This window comes from Salmo salar, chromosome 25, assembly GCF_965601325.2.
Source record: "Salmo salar chromosome 25, fSalSal1, whole genome shotgun sequence".
Classification (NCBI taxonomy): Eukaryota; Metazoa; Chordata; class Actinopteri; order Salmoniformes; family Salmonidae; genus Salmo; species Salmo salar.
Window position 1 is genome coordinate 42,894,354 of NC_138315.1, and position 24,386 is coordinate 42,918,739.

The window sequence follows — 24,386 nt, forward strand, 5'->3', positions numbered from 1 at the left end:
ATCCCACTCCTCTCCTGCCGCCCCCTATAACCATCCCACTCCTCTCCTGCCTCCCCCCTATAACCATCCCACTCCTCTCCTGCCCCCCCTATAACCATCCCACTCCTCTCCTGCCCCCCCCTATAACCATCCCACTCCTCTCCTGCCCCCCCCTATAACCATCCCACTCCTCTCCTGCCCCCCCCTATAACCATCCCACTCCTCTCCTGCCCCCCCCTATAACCATCCCACTCCTCTCCTGCCTCCCCCTATAACCATCCCACTCCTCTCCTGCCTCCCCCTATAACCATCCCACTCCTCTCCTGCCTCCCCCTATAACCATCCCACTCCTCTCCTGCCTCCCCCTATAACCATCCCACTCCTCTCCTGCCCCCCCCCATCCCTCCTCTCCTGCCTCCCCCTATAACCATCCCACTCCTCTCCTGCCTCCCCCTATAACCATCCCACTCCTCTCCTGCCCCCCCCCTCCCTCCTCTCCTGCCTCCCCCTATAACCATCCCACTCCTCTCCTGCCCCCCCCTCCCTCCTCTCCTGCCTCCCCCTATAACCATCCCACTCCTCTCCTGCCCCCCCCCTCCCTCCTCTCCTGCCCCCCCCCCTCCCTCCTCTCCTGCCTCCCCCTATAACCATCCCACTCCTCTCCTGCCTCCCCCTATAACCATCCCACTCCTCTCCTGCCCCCCCCCTCCCTCCTCTCCTGCCTCCCCCTATAACCATCCCACTCCTCTCCTGCCCCCCCCCTCCCTCCTCTCCTGCCTCCCCCTATAACCATCCCACTCCTCTCCTGCCCCCCCCCCCTCCCTCCTCTCCTGCCTCCCCCTATAACCATCCCACTCCTCTCCTGCCCCCCCCCCCTCCCTCCTCTCCTGCCTCCCCCTATAACCATCCCACTCCTCTCCTGCCTCCCCCTATAACCATCCCACTCCTCTCCTGCCTCCCCCCATACCCTCCTCTCCTTCCTTCCTGCCTCCCCCCTATAACCTTCCTCTCCACTCCTGCCCCCCCCCTCCCTCCTCTCCTGCCTCCCCCTATAACCATCCCACTCCTCTCCTGCCTCCCCCCATACCCTCCTCTCCTTCCTTCCTGCCTCCCCCCTATAACCTTCCTCTCCACTCCTGCCCCCCCTCCCTCCTCTCCTGCCTCCCCCTATAACCATCCCACTCCTCTCCTGCCTCCCCCCATACCCTCCTCTCCTTCCTTCCTGCCTCCCCCCTATAACCTTCCTCTCCACTCCTGCCCCCCCTCCCTCCTCTCCTGCCTCCCCCCTATAACCTTGCTCTCCACTCCTGCCCCCCCCTCCTCTCCTGCCTCCCCCTATAACCTTCCTCTCCACTCCTGCCCCCCCCCTCCCTCCTCTCCTGCCCTTCCAGGCATGTAAGCCCCACCAGGGAGGTGAGGGAGGCCAGGTACAGACACAGGTCTCTCCCCATCCCTGCCACACTGACAGTCAGGCCAGCCCTGCCAAGAGGAAACGCACCACCAGCCCAGCTAAGGTAGGGTTCAGTCTTTTACCCAGCCCAACTGACTCTAAACTAGGGTTATATTCATTAAGGCATTCATTCAAATGTGTTTCAACGGATAACTAAAGTGAGTGTTTCTTATTGGACATAGTCCCACCCTTTTTCAGTAAGTTTTCATCCATTTGGTGCCTAATGACAACAATCCAGCTCGGGTACTAAAGCCTGGGAACTGTCCACTCCATCACACAACTGGTGAACGCAAAAAGGAATGACGCTGAAACGTTTACAAGGTATATTGACGAGCATCTCTCTCTTCTCTCTCTCTCTCTTCTCTGAGCACAGAGTGATGTACAACAGCAGATCCCCAGCTGGTACCTAACAGCACAGAGACTACAGGTGGGTTATTCTCTGTCAGAGTCAGACCTGAACTGTATTTGTTAACCCCTGTAGGTCTAAGCCCTTAAATTGCAATATCTACTAAGTTAACATATGGAATTGTTTTAAGATGATGAAGCCATTTGATTGTGAATTTTAGGACCCCTGTAGGTATACAAATAAAACACAAACTCAGCAAACTGCGTTTATTTTCAGCAAACTTAACATGTGTAAATATTTGTATGAACATAACAAGATTCAACAACTGAGATAAACTGAACAAGTTCCACAGACATGTGAATAACAGAAATGGAATAATGTGTCCCTGAACAAAGGGGGGGTGGTCAAAATCAAAAGTAACAGTCAGTATCTGATGTGGCCACCATCTCCTCCTCATGGACTGCACCAGATTTGCCAGTTCTTGCTGTGAGATGTTACCCCACTCTTCCACCAAGTCACCTGCAAGTTCCCGGACATTTCTGGGGGTATTGGCCCTAGCCCTCACCCTCCGATCCAACAGGTCCCAGACGTGCTCAATGGGATTGAGATCCGGGCTCTTCCCTGGCTATGGCAGAACACTGACATTCCTGTCTTGCAGGAAATCACGCACAGGCGAGCAGTATGGCTGATGGCATTGTCATGCTGGAGGGTCATGTCAGGATGAGCCTACAGGAAGGGTACCCATGAGGGAGGAGGATGTCTTCCCAGTAATGCACAGCGTTGAGATTGCCTGCAATGACAACAAGCTAAGTCCGATGATGCTGTGACACACCACCCCAGACCATGACGGACCCTCCAAATCGATCCCGCTCCAGAGTACAGGCCTCAGTGTAACACTCATTCCTTCGCCAATAAACGTGAATCCAACCATCACCCCTGGTGAGACAAAACCGCGACTCGTCAGTGAAGAGCACTTTTTGTCAGTCCTGTCTGGTCCAGCGACGGTGGGTTTGTGCCGGTAGGCGACGTTGCCGGTGATGTCTGGTGAGGTCTCTTACAACAGGCCTTCAAGCCCTCGGTCCAGCCTCTCTCAGCCTATTGCAGACAGTCTGAGCACTGATGGAGGGATTGTGCGTCCCTGGTGTAACTCGGGCAGTTGTTGTTGCCATTCTGTACCTGTCCTGCTGGTGTGATGTTTGGATGTACTGATCCTGTGCAGGTGTTACATGTAGTCTGCCACTGCAAGGACGATCATCTGTCCGTCCTGTCTCCCTGTAGCGCTGTCTTAGGCGTCTCACAGTACAGACATTGCAATTTATTGCCCTGGCCACATCTGTAGTCCTCATGCCTCCTTGCAGCATGCCTAAGGCACGTTCATGCAGATGAGCAGGGACCCTGGGCATCTTTCTTTTGGTGTTTTTCAGAGTCAGTAGAAAGGCCTCTTTAGTGTCCTAAGTTTTCATAACTGTGACCTTAATTGCCTACCGTCTGTAAGCTGTTCATGTCTTAACGACCGTTCCACAGGTGCATGTTCATTAATTGTTTATGGTTCATTGAAGAAGCATGAGAAACAGTGTTTAAACCCTTTACAATGAAGATCTGTGAAGTTATTTGGATTTTTACGAACAATGTTTTAGTGTTTGTCCTGTATCTGAGAGATATAAGAAGTCAGGATTTGTATTTATATACACTGCTCAAAAAAATAAAGGGAACACTTAAACAACACAATGTAACTCCAAGTCAATCACACTTCTGTGAAATCAAACTGTCCACTTAGGAAGCAACACTGATTGACAATAAATTTCACATGCTGTTGTGCAAATGGAATAGACAACAGGTGGAAATTATAGGCAATTAGCAAGACACCCCCAATAAAGGAGTGGTTCTGCAGGTGGAGACCACAGACCACTTCTCAGTTCCTATGCTTCCTGGCTGATGTTTTGGTCAATTTGAATGCTGGCGGTGCTTTCACTCTAGTGGTAGCATGAGACGGAGTCTACAACCCACACAAGTGGCTCAGGTAGTGCAGCTCATCCAGCTCGCTCAATGCGAGCTGTGGCAAGAAGGTTTGCTGTGTCTGTCAGCGTAGTGTCCAGAGCATGGAGGCGCTACCAGGAGACAAGCCAGTACATCAGGAGACGTGGAGGAGGCCGTAGGAGGGCAACAACCCAGCAGCAGGACCGCTACCTCCGCCTTTGTGCAAGGATGAGCAGGAGAAGCACTGCCAGAGCACTGCAAAATGACCTCCAGCAGGCCACAAATGTGCTTGTGTCTGCTCAAACGGTCAGAAACAGACTCCATGAGGGTGGTATGAGGGCCCGACGTCCACAGGTGGGGGTTGTGCTTACAGCCCAACACCGTGCAGGACGTTTGGCATTTGCCAGAGAACACCAAGATTGGCAAATTCGCCACTGGCGTCCTGTGCTCTTCACAGATGAAAGCAGGTTCACACTGATCACGTGACAGACGTGACAGAGTCTGGAGACGCCGTGGAGAACGTTCTGCTGCCTGCAACATCCTCCAGCATGACCGGTTTGGCGGTGGGTCAGTCATGGTGTAGGGTGGCATTTCTTTGGGAGGGCCGCACAGCCCTCCATGTGCTCGCCAGAGGTAGCCTGACTGCCATTAGGTACCGAGATGAGATCCTCAGACCTCTTGTGAGACCATATGCTGGTGTGGTTGGCCCTAGGTTCCTCCTAATGCAAGACAATGCTAGACCTCATGTGGCTGGAGTGTGTCAGCAGTTCCTGCAAGAGGAAGGCATTGATGCTATGGACTGGCCCGCCTGTTCCCCAGACCTGAATCCAATTGAGCACATCTGGGACATCATGTCTCGCTCCATCCACCAACGCCACGTTGCACCACAGACTGTCCAGGAGTTGGCGGATGCTTTAGTCCAGGTCTGGGAGGAGATCCCTCAGGAGACCATCCGCCACCTCATCAGGAGCATGCCCAGGTGTTGTAGGGAGGTCATACAGGCACGTGGAGGCCACACACACTACTGAGCCTCATTTTGACTTGTTTTAAGGACATTACATCAAAGTTGGATCAGCCTGTAGTGTGGTTTTCCACTTTAATTTTGAGTGTGACTCCAAATCCAGACCTCCATGGGTTGTTAAATTGGATTTCCATTGATTATTTTTGTGATTCTGTTGTCAGCACATTCAACTATGTAAAGAAAAAAGTATTTAATAAGATTATTTCTTTCATTCAGATCTAGGATGTGTTGTTTAAGTGTTCCCTTTATTTTTTTGAGCAGTATATTTTAGATCCATGTTTTGTCACGTTATTTTTGGCTCATTTTACCCGCAATGACATTTTTTCAATTTGTACAGCCCAGTCCTGGGCACTGGTGGAAAAATACACAATTGTCATACTTGAGTGAAAGTAAAGATAAATTAATAGGAAATTACTCAAGTGAAAGTCACTCAGTAAATACTACTTGAGTAAAAGTATTTGGTTTTAAATATATTTAAGTATCAAAAGTAAAAGTATAAATAATTTCACATTCCTTATATTAAGCAAACCACACGGCACGATCTTGTTGTTTTTTTACGGATAGCCAGGGGCACACTCCAACACTCTGACATAATTTACAAATGAAGCATTTATGTTTATTGAGTGTGCCAGATAAAGGCAGTAGGGATGACCAGGGATGTTCTCTTGATGTGTTGAGTGAGTCTGCCAGATAAAGGCCGTAAGAATGACCCGGGATGTTCTCTTGATGTGTTTAGTGAGTCTACCAGATCAGAGACAGTCGGGATGACCAGGGATGTTCTCTTGATGTCTGTGAATTGAACCATTTTCCTGTCCTGCTAAGCATTCGAAATGTAACAAGTACTTTTAGAAAATGTATGGATTAAAAAGTACATTTTCCTTAGGAATGTCGTGAAGTAAAAGTTGTAAAAAATATTAGATATTGGTGACATTTGTTTGTAGTGCCAACGGTTTGGTCTGGACAGTTGGTTTTGTGAGAAGACTTCTTCAAAGTCAGAATGTCTGTAAAATGTGTGGGTGTCGTAGAGCCAAACACCTGACAATATCGTGTTTGTGAGAGTCTCCCCTTTCCATAATGGTGACATAATACACTGAAATTATTGCATGTTGCATTTATATATTTAAAAAAAAAAGATTTTACTGAGTTACAGTTCATATAGGGAAATCAGTCAATTGAAATAAATTCATTAGGCCCTAATCTATGTATTTTACGACTGGGAATACAGATATGCATTTGTTGGTCACAGATATGGATCAGAAAACCAGTCAGTATCTAGTGTGACCACCATTTGCCTCATGCAGGGCGACACATCTCCTTCGCATACAGTTGATAAGGCTGTTGATTGTGGCCTGTGGAATGTTGTCCCACTCCTCTTCAATGGCTGTGCGAAGTTGATGGGTATTGGCAGGAACTGGAACACGCTGTCAGACATGTTGATCCAGAGCATCCCAAACATGCTCAATGGGTGGCATGTCTGAGTTTGCAGGCCATGGGAGAACTGGGACATTTTCAGCATCCAAGAATTGTGTGCAGATCCTTGCGACATGGGGCCGTGCATTATCATGCTGAAACATGACGTGATGTTGCGGATGAATGGCACGACAATGGGCCTCAGGATCTCGTCACAGTATCTCTGTGCATTCAAAGTGTCATCAATAAAATGTAATTGTGTTCGTTGTCCGTAGCTTATGCCTGCCCATACCATAACCCCACCTCCACCATGGGGCACTCTGTTCACATTGTTGACATCAGCAAACCGCTTGCCCACATGATGCCCGCCATCTGCCTGGTACAGTTGAAACCAGGATTCATCCATGAAGAGCACACTTCTCCAGTGTGCCAGTGGCCATCGAAGGTGAGCATTTGCCCACTGAAGTTGGTTACGACCCTGGTACCCTGTTAAGGACAAAGAGCACACAAATTAGCTTCCCTGAGACTGTTTCTGACAGTTTGTGCAGAAATGATTTGGTTGTGCTAAACCACACTTTCACCCTGTCCGGGTGGCTGGTCTCAGATGATCCCGCAGGTAAAGAAATCGGATGTGGAGGTCCTGGGCTGGAGTGGTTACACGTGGTCTTCAGTTGTGAGGCCGGTTGGATGTGCTGCCAAATTCTCTAAAATGATGTTGGAGGCGGCTTATAGTAGATAAATTGACATTCAATTCTCTGGCAACAGCTCTGGTGGACATTCCTGCAGTCTGCATGCCAATTGCACGCTCCCTCAAAACTTGAGACATCTGGAGTATGACACAACTGCACATTTTAGTGGCCTTTTATTGTCCCAGCACAATGTGTACCTGTGTAATGATCATGCTGTTTAATCAACTTCTTGACATGCCACATCTGTCAGGTGGACGAATTATCTTGGCAAAGGAGAAATGCTCACTACCAGGGATGTAAACACATTTTCAAAACATTTGAAAGAAATTAGCTTTTTGTATGTATGGAACATTTCTGTGATCTTTTGTTTCAGCTTGAGAAACATGGGACCGACACTTTACATGTTGCGTTTATATTTTTGTTCAGTGTAGTTTGTAGCTTACATGGTTCAGGTTTTAGACGATATCATGACGATTCTCTTGTCCGGATCTGTGTAGAAAAAGTCAGCTTTCACAAGCCCCATGTTATGGAATAGGCGCACATTTTATAACAGGGGAAAGAAAGCGGGCCATGAGCTGCGGCTCAACGGTATGTCTCTAGTATAAACACACAGGGGGAGCTGCAGCTCAACGGTATGTCTCTAGTATAAACACACAGGGGGAGCTGCAGCTCAACGGTATGTCTCTAGTATAAACACACAGGGGGAGCTGCAGCTCAACGGTATGTCTCTAGTATAAACACACAGGGGGAGCTGCAGCTCAACGGTATGTCTCTAGTATAAACACACAGGGGGAGCTGCAGCTCAACGGTATGTCTAGTATAAACACACAGGGGGAGCTGCGGCTCAACGGTATGTCTCCTAGTATAAACACACAGGGGGAGCTGCAGCTCAACGGTATGTCTCTAGTATAAACACACAGGGGGAGCTGCAGCTCAACGGTATGTCTCTAGTATAAACACACAGGGGGAGCTGCAGCTCAACGGTATGTCTCTAGTATAAACACACGGGGAGCTGCAGCTCAACGGTATGTCTCTAGTATAAACACACGGGGAGCTGCAGCTCAACGGTATGTCTCTAGTATAAACACACAGGGGGAGCTGCAGCTCAACGGTATGTCTCTAGTATAAACACACAGGGGGAGCTGCAGCTCAACGGTATGTCTCTAGTATAAACACACAGGGGGAGCTGCAGCTCAACGGTATGTCTCTAGTATAAACACACAGGGGGAGCTGCAGCTCAACGGTATGTCTCTAGTATAAACACACAGGGGGAGCTGCAGCTCAACGGTATGTCTCTAGTATAAACACACAGGGGGAGCTGCAGCTCAACGGTATGTCTCTAGTATAAACACACAGGGGGAGCTGCAGCTCAACGGTATGTCTCTAGTATAAACACACGGGGAGCTGCGGCTCAACGGTATGTCTAGTATAAACACACAGGGGGAGCTGCGGCTCAACGGTATGTCTCCTAGTATAAACACACAGGGGGAGCTGCGGCTCAACGGTATGTCTCTAGTATAAACACACAGGGGGAGCTGCAGCTCAATGGTATGTCTCTAGTATAAACACACAGGGGGAGCTGCAGCTCAACGGTATGTCTCTAGTATAAACACACAGGGGGAGCTGCAGCTCAACGGTATGTCTCTAGTATAAACACACAGGGGGAGCTGCAGCTCAACGGTATGTCTCTAGTATAAACACACAGGGGGAGCTGCAGCTCAACGGTATGTCTCTAGTATAAACACACAGGGGGAGCTGCAGCTCAACGGTATGTCTCTAGTATAAACACACGGGGAGCTGCGGCTCAACGGTATGTCTCTAGTATAAACACACGGGGAGAGATTCAGGATTCAACATGATGTCAGTGTTTGATGCTGTGGAGCATCAATCAGCTTTGCAGGGTTTTAATGCGAGTCATTTTAGACCCTACATCTCTTTTCCAAAGCAACTTGAGGACTGAATAGTAAGAATAAAAGTCGTAAGCGAAACAATTCAGAATGTAAATAGTTAAGGATGGTTCTAAATGCCTTTCCCTCCACCTCTAGCTCCTGGATCAGCTCCGGGCCAACCGGACCAGTCTTAAACCACCACAGGTACAGATGCTGGATCAGCTGGAAAACCAGTTCTCTCTCATGCAGCAGCATCAACAGCAGGTACACACACACACACACACACTCAAACAAACCTGTGGCTTTATGTATGAATAACTTCAGCCATCATTCCCTTCCAGTGTTTAAAGACATTTGGAGTGCTATATATAAGAAAAAGACCTGTTAGTGTAGACAGTAGTTTTATTTAAATTTCCAATAACTATACTTTTCTGTCTCTCTCCCTTTTAATTGGCTAGGTGAAACAGCAGGCAGCAGGCCAGTTGTGGCCCACCCTACCCAACGGCCCCTCGCTATCCCCAAACTCCCTCCCCTCGCCTCACCCCCTCTCCCGGACTTCACCTGTCAGTCACACCACAGCCCACCCTCCCTGCACTCTTCAGCCAATGGCCAACGGACCTTTATCTTTAAGTCACCTGGGACAGCTGGATAATCAGGAGGCGGGGACCATGGGCAATAATCACACTCCCGGTTTACCGGGTGCAGGGACTTTACCGGGACGTCTAACAGGAGGTGGCAGGAGTAACAGAAACGTGCCTTACCTGCAGCAGAACTGTCTACCTCACAACTGCACAGCCACTAGTGATACCAGTACCCCTACCAGCAACAACACGAGTCACCGCAGTAACAGTACCAGTAATGCAGAGGAGGCCTGGAAGAGCCAGCAGCACTCCACTCAGGTACATAATGATGGTACTGTCACTGTTGAGCTGCTCTTGTCTGTCTTGTCTGTCTATCTCCTTCGTTCTAGCTCTCTTTCACTCTGACTTGGTCTCACACTCACTCTTTCTTGTTTTGTCTCACCCTCCTAATGTTCGTTGCTGATTTGTCTCACCCTCTAATGTTCGTTGCTGTTTTGTCTCACCCTCTAATGTTCGTTGCTGTTTTGTCTCACCCTCTAATGTTCGTTGCTGTTTTGTCTCACCCTCCTAATGTTCGTTGCTGTTTTGTCTCACCCTCTAATGTTCGTTGCTGTTTTGTCTCACCCTCTAATGTTCGTTGCTGTTTTGTCTCACCCTCTAATGTTCGTTGCTGTTTTGTCTCACCCTCCTAATGTTCGTTGCTGTTTTGTCTCACCCTCTAATGTTCGTTGCTGTTTTGTCTCACCCTCTAATGTTCGTTGCTGTTTTGTCTCACCCTCTAATGTTCGTTGCTGTTTTGTCTCACCCTCTAATGTTCGTTGCTGTTTTGTCTCACCCTCTAATGTTCGTTGCTGTTTTGTCTCACCCTCTAATGTGCGTTGCTGTTTTGTCTCACCCTCTAATGTTCGTTGCTGTTTTGTCTCACCCTCTAATGTTCGTTGCTGTTTTGTCTCACCCTCCTAATGTTCGTTGCTGTTTTGTCTCACCCTCCTAATGTTCGTTGCTGTATTGTCTCACCCTCCTAATGTTCGTTGCTGTTTTGTCTCACCCTCTAATGTTCGTTGCTGTTTTGTCTCACCCTCCTAATGTTCGTTGCTGTTTTGTCTCACCCTCTAATGTTCGTTGCTGTTTTGTTTCTCCGTCAGGGGCTTCACAAAGGTCCAGGTTCATATTCGGCAGGTCCCAATGGAGAACACCTTTCCTCCCCCTCCCATCCCACCCAGGCTGCTGGCCTTGGTGCTCAAAGTCTAAATCAGGTCGGACATTCCACCGGGCCCTGCCCTGCCTCCTCTTCCTCCTCCTGTTCCTCCCTCTCCTCCTTCTCCTCTTCGCCACAGAGGGGCGGTGCCCCCAACCATCTCCCCTCCTCTCCCCTCCCCTCCGCCACCACTACCTCAGGGGCCCAAACCAAAGAGACCACGCCTTTAGGAAGCAGCAGCGGATTGGCTACCCCTGCAGGGACACTGCTCAGTCCCAGTCTCACCGCCCTTACACATGGATTGCCTAATCACATCCAGCAGGGGGCGGTGACCACCACGTACAGCTCGGGGAGCCAATCCCAGCCCGGCTCTCCTCCTCTGGGCGCGCACAGTTCAGACGATCCTCAGTTCTCAGCCTTGCTCAGAGGAAAGGACAATAATAAGGATGATGAAAACCACGATAGTAATAATAATCATCATCGTGGCGTTAGTCAAGGAGCCACCATGGACGATAACATCAAGGTCAACAACATCCACCCGGGTGTCCACCATGGAGGTCCCAAACCCCTGTCGGAACACTCTGTGGCCTCCTCGCCCCTCTCAGCCATGTCCGTCACCACCTCCTCCCCCCCTCGCTCCACTAACCCCCACACCCCCACAGCCATCAACTTCGCCAGCCTTAACAGCAGCCCGTCCAACAGCGGAACCAGCGGTACCACCACTACCCCACAGGTCAATGGTAAGGGGCTAGAGGACTCTCGCAGCCCAGTCAAGGCGGATCTCACTGAGCTGGCTCACAGAAGGCCAGCCCTGGCCTCATGGTCCTCAGTATCAATCTACCCCAGCTCCAACCAGGTGCTCAAAGCATGCAGGTAGGACATCATATCCTTCTGTCACATCAGTCACACTTCAATTGTAGCCAATTTGCGTTTTGATCGGAGTGTATGCCCATTAGATGGATGTGGTAAAGGCTATGTGTTGTTATGCAGTGTTTCATTGTAAATGTCATACTAACTAGAGTTCACTGTCTGAGTCACATGGAGCTGACTGTGGTGCCTGACTGTGGTGCCTGACTGTGGTGCCTGACTGTGGTGCCAGTTAATCTGTAATCTGTTTTAACGGTGATCTGTTTTAAGTGTTTTCCGCTCCACAATGCATATCTAGACTCCAGATTCATTGTGTTGGTTTGTGCTGCTGCTATTAGCTGAAAAGTGATCTGTGCTGTCTCACCTAGCCAATTAAAGAGGAGAGATGAGAGAGATACAACAAAAAGCATCGTTATTGGAACAGTTTAAAAATACTGTTTATACTAAGACCTGGTGTTTTCTCTATATCACCCCCCGTGTCTTTAGGAACCTGGGGAAGAACGGCCTGTCCAGCCGCAGTATCCTCCTTGATCAGTGTCCCCCGCCCCGGCCCCCCCCTGCCCCCCTCACCCTCGCTGCCGAAGGACAAACTCAACCCCTCCACACCCAGTATCTACGTGAGTAAATCGCTGTGAGGGTTTTTAGTCATGTCTGTATGTTGGGATTAGGGTTTCCGTTAGCCTGTAATAGCCGGCTTTTGGACAATTCATTTTTTATTTTTAGAAAACCAGATGAATGAAATTGGCGCTGGCCAATTTGTCTGGGAGAAGAAGAAAAAATCCCAAATATCCGGCGCCACATTTTCCTAACAGAAACCCTGGTTGGGATTTCATTCCTCTGTGCTTTTTGGCTGGCTGGCCTGGGCTCTATGGCTGGCTGGCCTGGGCTCTATGGCTGGCTGACCTGGGCTCTATGGCTGGCTGACCTGGGCTCTATGGCTGGCTGACCTGGGCTCTATGGCTGGCTGACCTGGGCTCTATGGCTGGCTGACCTGGGCTCTATGGCTGGCTGACCTGGGCTCCTCGGCTGGCTGACCTGGGCTCCTCGGCTGGCTGACCTGGGCTCTATGGCTGGCTGACCTGGGCTCTATGGCTGGCTGACCTGGGCTCTATGGCTGGCTGGCCTGGGCTCTATGGCTGGCTGACCTGGGCTCTATGGCTGGCTGACCTGGGCTCTATGGCTGGCTGACCTGGGCTCTATGGCTGGCTGACCTGGGCTCTATGGCTGGCTGACCTGGGCTCTATGGCTGGCTGACCTGGGCTCTATGGCTGGCTGACCTGGGCTCTATGGCTGGCTGACCTGGGCTCTATGGCTGGCTGACCTGGGCTCTATGGCTGGCTGACCTGGGCTCTATGGCTGGCTGACCTGGGCTCTATGGCTGGCTGACCTGGGCTCTATGGCTGGCTGACCTGGGCTCTATGGCTGGCTGACCTGGGCTCCTCGGCTGGCTGACCTGGGCTCCTCGGCTGGCTGGCCTGGGCTCCTCGGCTGGCTGACCTGGGCTCCTCGGCTGGCTGACCTGGGCTCCTCGGCTGGCTGACCTGGGCTCCTCGGCTGGCTGACCTGGGCTCCTCGGCTGGCTGACCTGGGCTCCTCGGCTGGCTGACCTGGGCTCCTGGGCTGGCTGACCTGGGCTCTGTGGCAGGGCTGACCTGGGCTCTGTGGCAGGGCTGGCCTGGGCTCTGTGGCAGGGCTGGCCTGGGCTCCGTGGCAGGGCTGGCCTGGGCTCCGTGGCAGGGCTGGCCTGGGCTCTGTGGCAGGGCTGGCCTGGGCTCCGTGGCAGGGCTGGCCTGGGCTCCGTGGCAGGGCTGGCCTGGGCTCCGTGGCAGGGCTGGCCTGGGCTCTGTGGCTGGCTGGCCTGGGCTCTATGGCTGGCTGGCCTGGGCTCTATGGTCTTAGTTGGAATAAACACTAACGGTCTAGTTTGCGTTTCAAGTCAAAAGTCAACGGGCTGGCAGGTGGGCTAGCGGTAAGAGCGTTTGGCCAGTAACTGAAATGTTGCTGGTTCAAATGCCCGGGCTGACAAGGCTCTGTGGATGTGCCCTTGAGCAAGGCACTTAACCCCAATGCTCCTGTAAGTCGCTCTGAATAAGAGCATCTGCTAAATGACTTAAATGTAAATAATTTGGTATTCAGTTGGTTACAGTTTTGTAGTGTGGTTTGGCTATACTCGACATTAGAGCGGGTGTGTGGTCTCTGATCTGTCTGTTTCTCCATGGTGTGTAGCTGGAGAATAAGAGAGACGCCTTCTTCCCTCCACTTCATCAGTTCTGTACCAACCCCTCCAACCCTGTCACTGTCATCAGAGGGCTGGCCGGGGCGCTCAAACTGGGTGAGTTACACACACTGCTGGCAGTCATATACCGCTATTACATACAGTACTGCTGCTGGAGGCATTCCACTCCAGCAAAATAAATAATAGTCTTCTGTCTAGTCCTGTTTGGGAAATCATTCGAATTTTGTTTAACTTAGTAAAAGCTTTGTGTGTGTGTGCACTCATTTCTGTGTGTGTTTGCACTCATTTCTTTGTGTGTGTGTGTGTGTGTGTTTGCACTCATTTCTTTGTGTGTGTGTGTGTGTGTGTGTGTGTGTGTGTGTGTGTGTGTGTGTGTTGTGTGTGTTTGCACTCATTTCTTTGTGTGTTTGCACTCATTTCTTTGTGTGTGTGTGTGTTTGCACTCATTTCTTTGTGTGTGTGTGTGTTTGCACTCATTTCTTTGTGTGTGTGTGTTTGCACTCATTTCTTTGTGTGTGTGTGTTTGCACTCATTTCTTTGTGTGTGTGTGTTTGCACTCATTTCTTTGTGTGTGTGTGTTTGCACTCATTTCTTTGTGTGTGTGTGTGTTTGCACTCATTTCTTTGTGTGTGTGTGTGTTTGCACTCATTTCTTTGTGTGTGTGTGTGTTTGCACTCATTTCTTTGTGTGTGTGTGTGTTTGCACTCATTTCTTTGTGTGTGTGTGTGTTTGCACTCATTTCTTTGTGTGTGTGTGTGTGTGTGTGTGTGTGTGTGTGTGTGTGTGTGTGTGTGTGTGTGTGTGTGTGTGTGTGTTTGCACTCATTCACTGGCTTGGGGGGTGTGTGTGTCTAACAACTTTACATGTATGAGAACAGCACCACCTGCAAGCAGAGAGTGTCATTACATTCAATGTAGCATGTGGAGTAAAGTATTTGCTGCAAAGAAAATATATTGGCTCCCTCACTCCATCAGTTCTCTACTGTTGCATGCCACATCAACACACAATGGATAGGTGCAGTGAAATGTGTTGTTTTACAGGGTCAGCCATAGTAGTATGATAGGTGCAGTGTAATGTGTTGTTTTACAGGGTCAGCCATAGTAGTATGATAGGTGCAGTGTAATGTGTTGTTTTACAGGGTCAGCCATAGTAGTATGATAGGTGTTGTTTTACAGGGTCAGCCATAGTGGTACGATAGGTGCAGTGAAATGTGTTGTTTTACAGGGTCAGCCATAGTAGTACGATAGGTGCAGTGAAATGTGTTGTTTTACAGGGTCAGCCATAGTGGTACGATAGGTGCAGTGAAATGTGTTGTTTTACAGGGTCAGCCATAGTAGTACGATAGGTGCAGTGAAATGTGTTGTTTTACAGGGTCAGCCATAGTGGTACGATAGGTGCAGTGAAATGTGTTGTTTTACAGGGTCAGACATGGTAGTACGGCGCCCCTGGAGCAAATTAGCCGCTAGTGCACCTGCTAGAAACTCACTCAAAATATCTGGATGGATAAATATACTGCTCAAAAAAATAAAGGGAACACTTAAACAACACAATGTAACTCCAAGTCAATCACACTTCTGTGAAATCAAACTGTCCATTTAGGAAGCAACACTGATTGACAATACATTTCACATACTGTTGTGCAAATGGAATAGACAACAGGTGGAAATTATAGGAAATTAGCAAGACACCCCCAATAAAGGAGTGGTTCTGCAGGTGGTGACCACAGACAACTTCTCAGTTCCTATGCTTCCTGGCTGATGTTTTGGTCACTTTTGAATGCTGGCGGTGCTTTCACTCTAGTGGTAGCATGAGACGGAGTCTACAACCCACACAAGTGGCTCAGGTAGTGCAGCTCATCCAGGATGGCACATCAATGCGAGCTGTGGCAAGAAGGTTTGCTGTGTCTGTCAGCGTAGTGTCCAGAGCATGGAGGCGCTACCAGGAGACAGGCCAGTACATCAGGAGACGTGGAGGAGGCCGTAGGAGGGCAACAACCCAGCAGCAGGACCGCTACCTCCGCCTTTGTGCAAGGAGGAGCACTGCCAGAGCCCTGCAAAATGACCTCCAGCAGGCCACAAATGTGCTTGTGTCTGCTCAAACGGTCAGAAACGGACTCCATGAGGGTGGTATGAGGGCCCGACGTCCACAGGTGGGGGTTGTGCTTACAGCCCAACACCGTGCAGGACGTTTGGCATTTGCCAGAGAACACCAAGATTAGCAAATTCGCCACTGGCGCCCTGTGCTCTTCACAGATGAAAGCAGGTTCACACTGAGCACATGTGACAGATGTGGCAGAGTCTGGAGACGCAGTGGAGAACGTTCTGCTGCCTGCAACATCCTCCAGCATGACCGGTTTGGCGGTGGGTCAGTCATGGTGTGGGGTGGCATTTCTTTGGGGGGCCGCACAGCCCTCCATGTGCTCGCCAGAGGTAGCCTGACTGCCATTAGGTACCGAGATGAGATCCTCAGACCCCTTGTGAGACCATATGCTGGTGCGGTTGGCCCTGGGTTCCTCCTAATGCAAGACAATGCTAGACCTCATGTGGCTGGAGTGTGTCAGCAGTTCCTGCAAGAGGAAGGCATTGATGCTATGGACTGGCCCGCCCGTTCCCCAGACCTGAATCCAATTGAGGACATCTGGGACATCATGTCTCGCTCCATCCACCAACGCCACGTTGCACCACAGACTGTCCAGGAGTTGGCGGATGCTTTAGTCCAGGTCTGGGAGGAGATCCCTCAGGAGACCATCCGCCACCTCATCAGGAGCATGCCCAGGTGTTGTAGGGAGGTCATACAGGCACGTGGAGGCCACACACACTACTGAGCCTCATTTTGACTTGTTTTAAGGACATTTCATCAAAGTTGGATCAGCCTGTAGTGTGGTTTTCCACTTTAATTTTGAGTGTGACTCCAAATCCAGACCTCCATGGGTTGATAAATTGGATTTCCATTGATTATTTTTGTGTGATTTTGTTGTCAGCACATTCAACTATGTAAAGAAAAAAGTATTTAATAAGATGATTTAATTCATTCAGATCTAGGATGTGTTATTTTAGTGTTCCCTTTATTTTTTTGAGCAGTGTAGTTTGTATTTCATTAAGCTAGTGTTTCTGAACTCTGTGTTTTACTGCACTGGGAAATACTTTTCAGCCATGCTGCCAGAAATGAGCTGTTTTTCAGTGACATATTTTTTGCAGATGCAAGTTGTGAGTTTACTAAACATCACATTTCTTTTATTTCTCCACTTTTCCTAATTTCCCATCCCTTTCTCTGTCTCCCACTTCTTTCCTCTCCTTCGCTATCTTCCCTCCCTCCACCCTTCTCTCTCTCCCTCCACCCTTCTCTCTCTCCCTCCACCCTTCTCTCCCACCCCCGTCCACTCTCTCAGACCTGGGTCTGTTCTCTACTAAGACCCTGGTGGAGGCTAACCCAGACCACCTGGTGGAGGTCCGGACCCAGCTGTCTCAGCCCACCGATGAGAACTGGGACCTGAGCGGCACCAGGAAGATGTGGCGCTGCCAAAGCAGCCAGTCACACACCACCATCGCCAAGTACGCCCAATACCAGGCGTCGTCCTTCCAGGAATCACTACGGGTTAGTAGAGGGAGCGGGTGAAGGATACAGACACAGACCAACACAGAGAACCATCACCATTGCAAATGCTCTCAATACAAGGCCTTGTTGATTAGAGACACAAGGAGTTTTGAGCGGGGTCCTGTTCTCTGAAGGCCGTGTGTGCTGAGACCTGCCCCTGTCAGGCACTGAATATTCACATGTTCTCTCCTGACTCTGTCACTCAAACTAGACAACATAAATCTATATTGAATGTATTTCCCAGGAGGAGAAGAAGATGGAGCTGGAAGCAGAGGCAGCCAACGCAGAGAGGTAAGACGTCTCTGTCTGGCCGTCTGTCTGTCTGGCCGTCTGTCTGTCTGGCCGTCTGTCTGTCTGGCCGTCTGTCTGTCCCTCCCTCCCTCCCTCCCTGGCCGTCTGTCTCTCTCTCGGTCTGTGTGTCATATCGCTCTGCTCTGTCTAAACTACATATGCCATGATCCCATAGTGCGGCGTGGCGGAAGAAAGGGCCCTTCAAACACATCAAGTTTGGCACCAACATCGACCTCTCTGACGATAGGAAGTAAGTGTTCCACACAACTCTCACTGACAACATTATGTAGTTCTGTTAACGAGAGACTTTAGTTTGACCATTTTAATGTGAGTCGATTTTACCTTTTCATATAAACCAGATTATATCATGGTCCAAAAACAGACTGGTTAGGGTCTACAGGTGGAGCTGCCTCCAGACCGTTTGGTTGTAGAAACAGACACGGGGTATGGCCTAGGGAGAAAAGGACAAGGGCTGGTTTTGGATTAGGCATTGTTATCATCATGAGGATCTCTGAGGTTGGGTGCGGTGTGTGTCTGTGCAGTAGAGTTTACTGCTGACCCTTGCCCTCTGACCTCATCCAAGGTGGAAACTGCATCTGCAGGAGCTCAGTAAGCTGCCAGCCTTTGCCAGGGTGGTGTCTGCTGGAAACCTGCTCAGCCACGTAGGACACACCATCCTGGGCATGAACACTGTCCAGCTTTACATGAAGGTCCCTGGGAGCAGGACGCCAGGTACACACACACAGATGCACTCATACACACTGTACACACTGTACACACACACTTTATGAACACCTAAATGCAACACAAACACCAGACCTGGGTTCAAATACTATTTCAAATATCTACGTTACTTTCGCATACATTTCCAAGTAAATATTGAAATGTAATTTTTTATTTTTTTTTAAGACGAGGAGTTGAGTATTGGAATGTATTTAGAAATATTCAAATACACTGACTCAAATTAAGTCCCATGCATTTAACCCAGGTATTTGAGCGTTGGGCCAGTAACAGAAAGGTCGCTGGTTTGAATACCTGAGCCGACAAGGTGAAAAACCTGCCAACGTGCACTTGAGCAAGGCACTTAACCCTAATTTTCTCTAGGGGCGCCGTACTACTATGTCTGACCCTGTAAAACAACACATTACACTGCACCTATCATACTGCTATGGCTGACCCTGTAAAACAACACATTACACTGCACCTATCATACTACTATGGCTGACCCTGTACAACAACACATTACACTGCATCTATCATACTACTATGGCTGACCCTGTAAAACAACACCTATCATACTACTATGGCTGACCCTGTACAACAACACATTACACTGCATCTATCATACTACTATGGCTGACCCTGTAAAACAACACATTTCACTGCACCTATCTGTTGTATGTGACAATAAAACATAATAAAATACTTAAAGTGGTTGATTCAGTCCACATTATTTGAAAGTACTCAAATACACAGAAAATATGTATTTAAATAACAAATAATCATATATTTGATTCCAGGTCTGACACACAATTTGTTTTTTGTAGTCATTTTGTTTTATGCATTTTGTTTTATGAGGTATTTGTCTCGTCTTTTAGGTCACCAAGAGAACAACAACTTCTGTTCAGTGAACATCAACATTGGCCCGGGGGACTGTGAGTGGTTCTCTGTGCCCCAGCCTTACTGGGGAATCATCAACGACTTCTGTGAAAAGTACGTCAACAAAAATCTCCTGCTTCTAACTCAACACCGTGGATCTCATACCTCTGTTTACAGCCAATACAATCTGAAGTCACAGACAAGTCGAACTCTGCTTTGACTATAGTGTACCTAATGCTAATAAAAGTAGAATTCATTTTTTCATATTTTCATTCACTGTAGAAATGATGTAACAATGTATTTGATTTGATCAACTGCAAGGAGTCGGCAGTATTTGTATTTCTAACATCCTGTGTGTCTCTCTCCTCCAGGAACAACATCAACTTCCTGATGGGTTCATGGTGGCCCAACCTGGAGGACCTGTACGAGGCACATGTCCCTGTGTACCGCTTCATCCAGCGCCCCGGAGACCTGGTGTGGCTCAACACGGGCACCGTCCACTGGGTCCAGGCCATCGGCTGGTGCAACAACATCGCCTGGAACGTAGGACCCCTCACTGGTAAGACGGGGAGAACAAGGGGATATGCTTAATATGAACATGCACTGTTGTTTTATGGGTTTTAATGCTGAATTTGTTGGAGCATCATTTAAATATGATAGATGGATTCTGATAAGCCTTGACATTGTGAAATTGAAATGATATTGTCATTAATACCCCCTTCTACTTCTCCTCTCCCCCTCTGTCTCCCTCACTTTTGCTTTATCTTCCTCCCCTGCTCTCTTTCTGTCTCTCTCTCTCTCCCCTCCCTCCTCAGCGTACCAGTATAAGCTGGCAGCAGAGCGTTATGAATGGAATAAGCTGCAGAGCGTCAAGTCCATCGTCCCCATGATACACCTCTCCTGGAACATGGCCAGAAATATCAAAGTCTCCGACAGCAAGCTCTTCCAGATGATCAAGTGAGTTTCACTCACACACACACACACACACACACACACACACACAATTCCCTTTCGCTCGCCCTCTCACTCATACACACTTGCGCTCGTGCACGCACACACACACACACCTAACCCCTGTGTCTCTTGGTCTCTGCTAGGTACTGTCTGCTGCGGACGTTGAAGCAGTGTCAGATGCTGCGGGAGCTACTGCAGGCGTCAGGCAAGGAGCTGGTGTGGCACGGCAGGACCAGGGACGAGCCCGCACACTACTGCAGCATCTGTGAGGTACACACACACACACACTGTCCTTATGGGGCCCAAACAATTGATTCCCATTCAAAATCCTATTTTCACTAAGCAGGGTTTCCGTTAGCCGGTGATGATTTAAAAAAGGCGGTAAAGCCGATTATGTAAAACTGTTGCCGACCAAAACGACCGGGAGAAACAATTATCCCATTGCAGAATAATGCTTTTTATTAATTGATGGTAATACCACTTCATAGAAATACAGTTGACCGTCATGCTTATCAGTCTATTGGTTAATTTGCCTAATTTACTGGAATTAAATTGGCCTTTTTTTTTTTTTCATTAGTCACCATGTATCCTATTTGTCCAACACAACTATCACATGCGCACAGCATACAGAGTCTATTCTGAGCTGGATTTCTCCTGCTGCTCCTCAGCTGGTTGCTGCTGGAGTAAAACATGTGGTTCTCATGCTGCTCCTCAGCTGGTTGTTGCTGGAGTAAAACATGTGGTTCTCCTGCTGCTCCTCAGCTGGTTGCTGCTGGAGTAAAACATGTGGTTCTCCTGCTGCTCCTCAGCTGGTTGCTGCTGGAGTAAAACGTGGTTCTCCTGCTGCTCCTCAGCTGGTTGCTGCTGGAGTAAAACATGTGGTTCTCCTGCTGCTCCTCAGCTGGTTGCTGCTGGAGTAAAACATGTGGTTCTCCTGCTGCTCCTCAGCTGGTTGCTGCTGGAGTAAAACATGTGGTTCTCCTGCTGCTCCTCAGCTGGTTGCTGCTGGAGTAAAACATGTGGTTCTCCTGCTGCTCCTCAGCTGGTTGCTGCTGGAGTTAAACATGTGGTTCTCCTGCTGCTCCTCAGCTGGTTGCTGCTGGAGTAAAACGTGGTTCTCCTGCTGCTCCTCAGCTGGTTGCTGCTGGAGTAAAACATGTGGTTCTCCTGCTGCTCCTCAGCTGGTTGCTGCTGGAGTAAAACATGTGGTTCTCCTGCTGCTCCTCAGCTGGTTGCTGCTGGAGTAAAACATGTGGTTCTCCTGCTGCTCCTCAGCTGGTTGCTGCTGGAGTAAAACATGTGGTTCTCCTGCTGCTCCTCAGCTGGTTGCTGCTGGAGTTAAACATGTGGTTCTCCTGCTGCTCCTCAGCTGGTTGCTGCTGGAGTAAAACGTGGTTCTCCTGCTGCTCCTCAGCTGGTTGCTGCTGGAGTTAAAACATGTGGTTCTCCTGCTGCTCCTCAGCTGGTTTCTGCTGGAGTAAAACATGTGGTTCTCCTGCTGCTCCTCAGCTGGTTGCTGCTGGAGTAAAACATGTGGTTCTCCTGCTGCTCCTCAGCTGGTTGCTGCTGGAGTAAAACATGTGGTTCTCCTGCTGCTCCTCAGCTGGTTGCTGCTGGAGTAAAACATGTGGTTCTCCTGCTGCTCCTCAGCTGGTTGCTGCTGGAGTAAAACATGTGGTTCTCCTGCTGCTCCTCAGCTGGTTGCTGCTGGAGTAAAACGTGGTTCTCCTGCTGCTCCTCAGCTGGTTGCTGCTGGAGTAAAACGTGGTTCTCCTGCTGCTCCTCAGCTGGTTGCTGCTGGAGTAAAACATGTGGTTCTCCTGCTGCTCCTCAGCTGGTTGCTGCTGGAGTAAAACATGTGGTTCTCCTGCTGCTCCTCAGCTGGTTGCTGCTGGAGTTAAACATGTGGTTCTCCTGCTGCTCCTCAGCTGGTTGCTGCTGGAGTTAAACATGTGGTTCTCCTGCTGCTCCTCAGCTGGTTGCTGCTGGAGTAAAACATGTGGTTCTCCTGCTGCTCCTCAGCTGGTTGTTGCTGGAGTAAAACATGTGGTTCTCCTGCTGCTCCTCAGCTGGTTGCTGCTGGAGTAAAACATGTGGTTCTCCTGCTGCTCCTCAGCTGGTTGCTGCTGGAGTTAAAACATGTGGTTCTCCTGCTGCTCCTCAGCTGGTTGCTGCTGGAGTAAAACATGTGGTTCTCCTGCTGCTCCTCAGCTGGTTGCTGCTGGAGTAAAACATGTGGTTCTCCTGCTGCTCCTCAGCTGGTTGCTGCTGGAGTAAAACATGTGGTTCTCCTGCTGCTCCTCAGCTGGTTGCTGCTGGAGTTAAAACATGTGGTTCTCCTGCTGCTCCTCAGCTGGTTGCTGCTGGAGTTAAACATGTGGTTCTCCTGCTGCTCCTCAGCTGGTTGCTGCTGGAGTTAAACATGTGGTTCTCCTGCTGCTCCTCAGCTGGTTGCTGCTGGAGTAAAACATGTGGTTCTCCTGCTGCTCCTCAGCTGGTTGCTGCTGGAGTAAAACATGTGGTTCTCCTGCTGCTCCTCAGCTGGTTGTTGCTGGAGTAAAACATGTGGTTCTCCTGCTGCTCCTCAGCTGGTTGTTGCTGGAGTAAAACATGTGGTTCTCCTGCTGCTCCTCAGCTGGTTGTTGCTGGAGTAAAACATGTGGTTCTCCTGCTGCTCCTCAGCTGGTTGCTGCTGGAGTAAAACATGTGGTTCTCCTGCTGCTCCTCAGCTGGTTGCTGCTGGAGTTAAAACATGTAGTGCATGATTTAAAAAAAGCTACTATTTTTATTTCTCAACTGGTAGTTGAAGCATGCCTCCAATTCACCATTCAGGTGCAGGCAACAGGATATCAGCGTTTCACCCACCACTTAACAATGTGAGCTGGACGCAGTATGCATTTTAAAACATACTTTATCGTTTGTATCCTGACTGTTTTATTTCATGTTATGAGGCATGTCCTACCTTGCTTGAAATCCGACCATGGAAACAAGGCAATTCTTTTATAAAGATTTATAAGAGGTGCGTCAGTTTCAAGTTTGGGGAAGCTTACCATTGGTTTTCATATAAACTTTATTTTTTTATCCAGAAGCCAAAGGTACAATCCTAGTCATATTGCAACCCATCCTAGTTGTTACAGCATCAGATTACCACTCTTTCTAACTGTTCCGATGTGGAACCACTAGCAGGCGCGCTGTTCAGAATGGTGGGTTGTTTTTACCGCAAATTACATTTTGGCAAATGTTTGACGTTTTCTTGGCTGCTTCATTACATGTGTTGCATGTTCTGTTAAGATGCATTATCATATTATAAATGTGATTTCTGTCATTCTGAGCACTATGGGTGGACACCGTAATGGGTTTATGCACCCAATGCATATGGTTCAGTAAAGTTGCTCAAATGGACAGTAAATTAAAATCTTCCCGGTCGCATTGTCTGGCGTCACATTTCCCAAATGGGAACTCTGCCCCTAATTAGCGTTATCGTAATGACTGGAAGCCTATGGGTATCTGCTAGAATGCTTGTCAATGCTAGTCAATGCTAGCAGATACCATAGACTTCCAGTCATTGCGCTAACACTAGTTAGCATTTGCTAGTGAAACTACCTTCATACTGGACACAGGGGCATGCAAATTGTGGGGAAGACTCTGGGAAGTAACTAAAGGGCCTCGTTGCAACAATCCCGAAGTATCCATTTAACCCCTAAACCTAACCCCTAAACCTAACCCCTAAACCTAAAATAGCCTTTTTCCTTGTGGGGACTGGCAATGTCCCCTCTTGTCTGAATTTTCCTTGTTTTACTCTCCTTGTGAGGACTTCTGGTCCCCACAAGGATAGTAAAAGCAAAAAATACACATGTACTTCTCCTCACACACTCACTCACTCACTCTCCCTATTTCCAGGTGGAGGTGTTTGCCCTGCTGTTTGTAACCAGTGAGAGTAACAGCAGGAAGACGTACGTGGTGCACTGTCAGGACTGTGCCCGTAGGGGGAGCTCTAACCTGGACAACTTTGTGGTGCTGGAGCAGTACAAGATGGACGACCTCACACAGGCCTACGACCAGTTCATACTCGTAAGTCAACAAGGACACTAGTGACGATGGCCAGTAGGTTAACACTAGAACAGCTAAAGCAGCCATTTTGACTGCTCGTGAATTTAAAACCATTTATTACTCTGCCATGCCCCCCCCCGTCTTTGACTTTTTCTATAATCCACACTGTCGTTGTTAGAATCTTAATTTCACAAACAGAACTGGAGTTCTAACCAGCATGCCATTTTATGAATGGTTTTCCTCCTCCTTCCTGAC

The 24,386-nt window shown here is 49.1% G+C and overlaps 1 protein-coding gene across 1 annotated transcript in view; it reads left to right on the forward strand.

The window, feature by feature from the left end:
• Positions 1-24,386, forward strand: part of LOC106586785 (lysine-specific demethylase 6A) — a 115,344-nt gene that overhangs the window by 84,957 nt on the left and 6,001 nt on the right. Inside the window, 17 exon segments of the mRNA XM_014174412.3 lie at positions 1,371-1,493; positions 1,803-1,856; positions 8,918-9,025; positions 9,220-9,660; positions 10,488-11,413; positions 11,894-11,975; positions 11,977-12,024; positions 13,634-13,739; positions 17,032-17,237; positions 17,482-17,528; positions 17,704-17,778; positions 18,112-18,260; positions 19,127-19,241; positions 19,499-19,686; positions 19,943-20,084; positions 20,225-20,351; positions 23,982-24,152. Of these exon segments, the coding sequence (XP_014029887.3) occupies positions 1,371-1,493; positions 1,803-1,856; positions 8,918-9,025; positions 9,220-9,660; positions 10,488-11,413; positions 11,894-11,975; positions 11,977-12,024; positions 13,634-13,739; positions 17,032-17,237; positions 17,482-17,528; positions 17,704-17,778; positions 18,112-18,260; positions 19,127-19,241; positions 19,499-19,686; positions 19,943-20,084; positions 20,225-20,351; positions 23,982-24,152 (3,108 nt within the window).